Here is an 8,179-nt window from a genome sequence, read left to right on the forward strand (position 1 = left end):
TTTTTTATTTATAGCTTTTATCATGTAAACTTTAATATAAAGAAACCCAGGAAACTGTAAAAACAAAAAACAATCTTTTACCTTGACAGCATTTTCTGAACCTTCCTCTTTAAAATCTTCATATTTCATTACTTCAGCCATAATGAACCCCTTTTCAAAATCAGTATGAATCTTTCCTGCTGCCTGAGGAGCCTTCGTCCCTTTCTGTCAAAAGAAAGACCAGAGAAAATTAACTGTATTTAAGAAGACTGATTTCAAGAGTAAAATTTCTCTTCTCAGATATGCAAGTGTTCCACTAGAACTTAGTTTCGTATCAGTTAAAATGTCAGGCATATAATTGGTAATTTTTCAATAGTGAGGCATATAGATAACTGACTTTTTAAAACCAATAAATCAGTTGATACTAAAGAAATGCAGCTTTGTTTTTTCCTAATGGCTATCCACAGTACTATTGATTTTAGATGTGGAGATCCTTTCTGTTGTAGGTTTCATTTCGATTTTCCATTCTTCACCATTTTAAAAAAGAAGAAATAAAGATTTTTAAGTAATTTTCAAGCTAAATTATCAAAGGCTTAAAAAAAGTTAAAAATAAATATCCTCTGGATTTCTACTAGTTTATAAAATATATAAAAATCAATAAATGTAATATAACATTCTAGACATGTCAAGCTTAGAGAATCTTCCAAATATTCTCATCATTATTTGAAAGTCTAAGAAAAAAGTAATAGATTTTAAATAACAGATTTAATGAGTACAGTCTACATACACAGAACCATTGTTAAAGAAAATTCTAAGTTTTATAGAAAAAGAATGCCTTGTAATTGTCCCATGTGTTAAATTACGAGGACATACATTCTAGGCACACACAACCATGGAAAGAAATTTGAGAAATAATGGTGACCTAAAGGCTGCTTAATAAAGCATGTTAAAGTGGTAAGGAGTCTGACACTGTAAAGCACAGTTTTTACAATAAAAGATGTATTAGGTTAATATGGCTACTCACTGATGCTTACCTGACTAAATATCTTAGCGCATTAAATCAAGAATACTTACAATCAGTCTTAAGATAAACCACCTTTCATATTTTCGAGCAAAGAGCAAGGCTTATCTTTAATTGAACATACTTAAGTTTGAAAGTTATGTAGTATTAAAAAAATAAACAAACTCTAGCAATTTGCTTACCAACATAAATTTGCTTTGACATTATTTGGGGAATCTATATAAAAGGACCTTGGTTAGAAGTCAATCACACATTTTTTTAAAGGGGAGATGAGATAAAGGAAAAGTGAAGCTCATATTCAAACAAAACATTTAACACGTTGAATTGCCTACATGTTTCTATCCATGTTAAATCAAAATAAAATGTAACTGAATAAATTACAGTAGTTGCTGAAAACACAAATGATTTGAATTAAATCAAAGCAGTGCTGAAATTCACCATGTAGCAGGAAAATAAATGCAAGAAGTAGAATAAAAGACTGAATAACATATTCACCATCTCAAAAAAGTTCCAGTATTATTTTCATATTCTTTAATGCACTATTTAGAACTATGTACATTTCAAAATATTTTTCAGTACTAACCACTATATTACAATATATTTACATTTAAAAGCAAACCATTATGGTTCAGCTCTTATTGTCCTCTGGGAATAAATTAGTCATTCTCTATGGTTGTAATCAGTATACATCAATATTTAAAACACATATCAAATTTTTCAAGTAACTGCATAGACCATACGAAATTACAAAAATAAACTCTAGTTCTATGAATTCAAATCAAGAGAGACATGAATTATTACACACTGACTTTAGGTTGTTGAGCCCAACTGTGTATCTATGAAGAGTATAATGATGTTATATTGCTTTTATTGCTGAAAATGTAATCCGAGCAAAGCAAAGGAGGAAAGAACCACCCGCAACCCAAACAAACTTAGCGAATACAAAATGAAAAGCAACATCAATTTCACTGCAGACAAACCCAGTCACACAGATTAAGCAAGCACAATACTGGTACGTCTTATCTCTGACCACAGGAGGAGGGTAGACAGATTCTACAGGATGAAGAAATTCAGACTATGTAATAGGCAGAATCAATTGTTACCTGCCTCAATCAATGCAGCTCCACTTTCACTGTTCAGCAGCTCACAAATAATTAAAGTTATCCTGGACAAAAACCTCATCTGTAATGACTAGCTAACCGCCACCATGACAAACTTCAAAGTCAGTGATATCAATCTGAATTCAATAGTGTGGAACTGGATATAGCTGATGAATAAGTATGAATCTTACCCTGATGGTCCATGCACGTACTTCATCTGGGCCTGCAGTGAAAAAGTATTCTAGTTGGAGTGCTGCATATCCAGCCTTAATGATCTTTGGCAAAGCACTGAAATAAAATGAAACAAATTCATTCAACATACACATACACAGATACATATATGGTATATGTTGAATATGGTCACACATAATTTTTTAAAATTTAAAACAAAAGTTTCTGCACATTTGAAAACCGCCATATCTTCTTCAAAATATAGTTAGATACATTTGGAAAGACTATTATTGTTTTTTAATCTCTTTAACAAATTACTTTAAATGGTAGCATCCTAAAGATACCACTTTGAATTATTTACTATAAGAATTAAAAAACACTTTAGTTATATCTATCATGTGGTTATTTTGGCCCAGAATAAATTATTTTCAGGACATCAGGTCACAAAAGCAAAATTATTTGACTGAAATTTAATGTTTAAACAATTTATTACTGTTAGAAAAATTATGGCAACTGATTCAAGCCCCTTCTCCCCACACCTCTTTTCTCCTCCCCTCAGTACCCCTGCCCCCCAGGCCTGAACATGACGAAAGAGTTTTGGTGATCATTCCTTCTCAAAAATATACATAACTAATACCTATGTTATAATTAAAACACTGTACAGAGATGACAGATGACAGTTAAAAACTTAATTTAAAATAAATCTTTTCACTCTGTCTCATGGTAAAGAAAGGAGAAGATTCCCTCTTTATAATGGTAATTACTCTGTCATTTATTATTCTATCAGCGCAAGCAATTAAATTACTGCAAGGAAATAGTTGATAATAAAGTGTAGGGAAAATGAATGCTAATTAACCTTTGTGTCATGTTCTCTTCCAGATACTTCTGTTTCTCCTCAGCACTCATTTCTTGCAACTTGAGTTCCAAGGCCCCACTAAAAGGAATGACCAAGGCACCTGGGTCATGCTTGTCTACCCACTCTTTAATTTTTATCAACCTGTAGACAAAAAAGGGCACAACATTATCTTGTAGTGCATGCATGACTGTACCACATTCATTATTATCAAGTAGCACATACATATTCATAAGAATTGCACGGTTTTATGATGCCATCTTTTTGTGTATAGCTTTCCAAGGTCAAGGCATTAACAGGCAGCAATTGCTTCAGGTGTACTCCATTAATATTTTACTGCTATCTAGTTTTATTTTAGCATAAAATCTGTATGAAATATTAGAAAAATATTCTAAAAACTTTTTTCTGTTAATGCTAAATTTGTACCCCACAAACTGTATACCAGAATGTCATCTCTCATATAACCTTTAAAAAAATAAAGAAAAACTTACAGCTGTCAAAGAGATATGAAGCTCATCACTGAGGGATATAAAGGTAAAATTCTGTTTGTTTAGAAGAGGCACTTAAAAATGCCTTCAGATAATTCTGGAAGTAGCACGACAAATGGATTGTTTATGTTATAACTCAACCCATATAGCAAGTGTATTTCCTTTATTCAAAACAATGAAAAACAGAACTGGCATTGTTTCCATAGGTGTTTTTCATGGGAAAGATTGACATGATCAGAAATCTACATTTACCAACAACCAAATCATCCTTATGAATTCCAATTCTAAAGATTGCTTAATTAGCACAACCATATGTAAAGTTTTTTGGATATGCAAAGCCAGCAATATTTTAAGAAACAGATAATGAATTCTTTACCTAGAACTAGAAGTTTTATGTTTTAATGTGAAATATTTTTAGAATCAATATTAAGGGCCTAAGTGACAGGGGGAAAAGAAAGGTACATTAATAACATATTCTTAGAGAATGGCTTCTAGGATATAGTCCTTTGCCTCAGGTATAGACCTGAATATTGTACTATAGGTGCCACAGATTTTAAATACTGAAAACACCCCAAAACATATACTTTAATGAGTACTATAGTCGTGCTGCTAGCCCCACTAATTTAGGAGACTTAAACCAAGGCTTTAACAGCCATTATGGTAAAGTGCTTTAAAACTGTGGTCTGCAATCCTTTAAATAATCAATGTAAATGTCACTTCAGGAAAAAAAATGAACAAAACCACAAGTTCATCAACACTCATTTGTCAAAGAAAATAGCAGGGGATCAGAGCTATTATGAGATTAAGTGCATGGCCCACTGAGTAGGGTTTTAGATGGGACAAAGAATATAAAAGTTCATTCAACAGTTTTCACACATTTGTTACATAAGGATGACTTTCTGTCATTTACTTATATAAATATACCACCATAGGTTTTTCAATATTTAACATGATTTTTTTCTTGCTATGCCCTAATAATAGATTAACATCTAAGATTCACCTTGGGATATACCAAATGGCCTTTCAAAAGGTTAATCTAAAAACTGATGTTGGTTTTTATATGGGACGGTTAAAAATAAAAGAAAATAAATGTTTAAGTCAGTACCTCTTGGGCTACAAAATTATTGCAGAAACATAGATCAACTTGATAGATTGGGCAATTTATCCCAAAGTGGCAAAAATATCCACATCAATGTTTTCTCTGTGTGTATGTGTTTATATATACATTTTTTCTAAATCTATATCAAATGTATAATTTTGATAAATCATGCACTAAGGAGTCAAAGAAAACAAAACGAAACCTATGTAAAAGGATAATTTGTAAAATTTTAATACAAATTTTGTCTGGTAAATATGGCCAACATAACTAATAAACTAAGAACTGTTGCAAAACAACAAGATAAGAAATAATTACTTTGGCTAAAACATCAATTCAGAATAATAATAGTCCTACACTGTCATTTTAACAGTCTTTTTCTATTGAGTCCTTGGAGGGATTATTTGCATTCCTCAGGTATTCTATTGTACAATTCAGATGAATAAAGACTTACAAATCATTCCTCTACCGCCAGTGTGAGACTTTGATCCAGTGAATACACCATTGTACCTTAACTATAATTGGCAAAAAAACCTGACAGTGTAGAGCATCACAAGCTTAATAACAAAGGAGAATATCTCAAAGTGTTGACAGATGATCTTCATAATGCAGAAGCAGAGCTGGTACATTTTAGCAATAAATGAGCACTGAGGTCTAAAGGTCTCCAAAGTGACTGACATCAGACCTGCTATATAGTCTCCCTAAAAGAATATGGTCTACTAGCACACTTCATAAAGTGACTTGGGTTCTTTGCCTACAAGCTTTACTTTTGTGACTTTCACTGTCATACACACAAAAAAGGAAAGATAAAAAACGGGTCTTTGACTATATGTTTTACTTCTGTGACTTTTACTGTCAAACAAAATTTAAAAAAGATATACCGAGACATTTCCTAACATTGCTTTTAATTACATATAGAAATAAGCATGTGTTTATACTCAAGCAAAGACTATTTTTTTAAAAAAGCAGATAAACATTATTTCAAGAGCATATGACCAGTGGTACATCATGTATCTGATAACTGTAGCCAGAATAGGGTGCTAATGAGGCCAAGGTGACTCACTGGTTTGAATCTCAAAGAGGCCAGTTAGTTGTGGCAGAAGGAAAAAAAAGTCTGTTCTAGGTCTCTATCCCTAACTTCAGTCACTGGCTGGCAGGATGAGTTTTGGTTGACTTAAATACATCAAAACTACTAGAAAAAAATTTCAAAGGTCATGCCTAATTATGGTTGAACAGTACCTCTACATATAAAGGTCAGAAATATCAAGGTAAAATAAAAGTTAATTATATTTCTGACGTTCCCCAAAACTGTTTGCCAAAGTGAGCTAAATTAGAAAATGAAAAACTTAGAAAAACAAACCTGCTAAAGACACCAAGGCCTTTACTTCTATTTATTCTCTGAATTAATTAATCTAAATGAAATAATGTTCTGTCACTGCTTATATATGGTGTCAGGTAAGCTGTTACACATTTCTGAGTCTCAGTTTTTTCAAGGGAATTATAATCAATTTACGATTCTACCTAATCCTTTTCCAACTAGGAACTACCTTTTATTTTCTCTGTACCTCCAGATTTAACAGTTGGGAAACTTGTCTTTTGAGAGTATGCATCACTGACAAGGGGGTATGGAGGACTGCTGTTGGTTTTTTAGCTAGTTCCCTTTAGTAATCTCTGTGAATTAAGGGGAGGAAGGTGGAGTAGTGGCAACCATCCTGGACATCTGTCAATTAAGAACTTCAAGACTAAATTACTTCATTCATTCAAATACATATGGGCAAAGCACTCACTATACTAGGCACTGGGAGAAATGCAAAGATAATTAAGGTGGGATCCCTAGTTTCACATTTTTTTAACAGAGGGTATATGACAAATATACAAATATGCAATGAACTATGAAAACATACATGAACTATGAAACAATTATAATATAAAATATAAAATGATACAAAATACAAAGTGGGATGCAAGGTCCAAGAAAATAATTTCTTATTAAGAACTGATGAATATTAATGAAATTTCTTAAAGAGTATGACTCACAAAATACAAAATGTCTTTTCTTCACATTTCTACTTTTTCCTTCACCTATAGTTTTACTATAGTACTCCTCTATTATAACTCACTCCCAAATATGAACTGATCACATGGCCTCCAACACATTGGGTGGCCTCTGTAGTGAACTTTTGGGCTGCTACAGACAAAAATCTACTGGGATAGGAAGGCATCAATGTGTTGCTATCTGCACTGCTGGAGAGAACTCCTGAATCGATGTAATCAGAGAAAGATTTGAGAATTTGAGTATCCTTTGTTACTGCCCCACAAAGAATTCTTTCCTACTTAGAAATGTGCTGTCATCACAGTACAGAAGTACAGAAATGGGAGCATTTAGAGTTCACATAATTGAATCCACTCATTTTATAGAAGAGCAAACAGGCCCAGAAAAGCCACTTGTTCAATGTCATGCAACAAGACAGTGGAAGAGCTGGAAGCAGAATACATTGGTGATGGATCCCCTCATCTAATGGGAAGCAGAATGCTACAAAGGCAAAACTATTAGATTTGGAGTCTGAGAACTTGGATTCCAATTCCAGATTTAACATTTACTTTATGTGGGACCCTGGGCAACCACATAACGTTTCTGAAACTCATTTCTTCAACTGTAAAGTGAAGGAATAGGAATCAATGACCCCCAAATTTTCTTGTAGGTCTAAGTCTATGATTCTTCCATTATAACACATTTGTTTTTCTCATCGGTTGATACAAGATCTTTAATGCTACTATTAACCAATTTCACATGACTAGAATTGAAAATGCAGTAATGCTGAGAGTATTGTGTAATGTTTCATTTAATGTGAAATTATAACATAGATGGCAATACCAATGTGTTAAAATTATTTGGGAAAAAAAACCTGAACATATTTTCTCTCTCATATTCAGTATTGTATTTATATATCCTATATTAACATATCTGTGAACACAAAAATATCCCCTCAGCAGAATGTAAGCTTCTTGAAGGCAGAGACTGTCTCACTTTTGCACTTGCATACCCAGGACCTAGAATACTTTCTAGCACATAACATGTTTAATAAATGCTTGAAGATAAGCTGAAACTATTTCGTTCCTTCTCTTCTCCTTGATAGTAAATTATCTTCTTTTTAAATTCTGTTTTTACTTATTATTGAAAAAAAATCAATGCAAGTCTATTTTCCAAACACTTTTTAATAATAATAACCCAACACTAAAATGCCAATTCTTAGGATTCTACTTATTCTGTGATGCTTTGACTATGGGGAAATTTCCAAATCCAATACCAATTATATGCTGCTATTTCTATTATATTAAAACATTTAAAATAAGGGTTCCTTATAACATGGACACATAAAGATGATAGCAACAACAACGACAAGAATAGCTAGTGTTTATATAGCACCTACTACATACTAGGCTAAGTATTTTACAAATATCTCATTTGAT

At 32.5% G+C, this 8,179-nt stretch overlaps 1 protein-coding gene across 1 annotated transcript in view; it reads right to left on the reverse strand.

The window, feature by feature from the left end:
- Positions 1–8,179, reverse strand: part of OLA1 (Obg like ATPase 1) — a 257,081-nt gene that overhangs the window by 3,519 nt on the left and 245,383 nt on the right. Inside the window, exons 8-10 of the mRNA XM_069068430.1 lie at positions 3,128–3,268; positions 2,292–2,388; positions 82–204 (exon numbers count right to left, since the gene is read on the reverse strand). Coding sequence (XP_068924531.1) covers positions 82–204; positions 2,292–2,388; positions 3,128–3,268 — 361 coding nt within the window. The remainder of the gene's footprint in view (positions 1–81; positions 205–2,291; positions 2,389–3,127; positions 3,269–8,179) is intronic.

This window comes from Petaurus breviceps, unplaced genomic scaffold, assembly GCF_028583685.1.
Source record: "Petaurus breviceps papuanus isolate PSGF00001 unplaced genomic scaffold, PetGlider_PUasm1.0 90763, whole genome shotgun sequence".
NCBI lineage: Eukaryota > Metazoa > Chordata > Mammalia > Diprotodontia > Petauridae > Petaurus > Petaurus breviceps.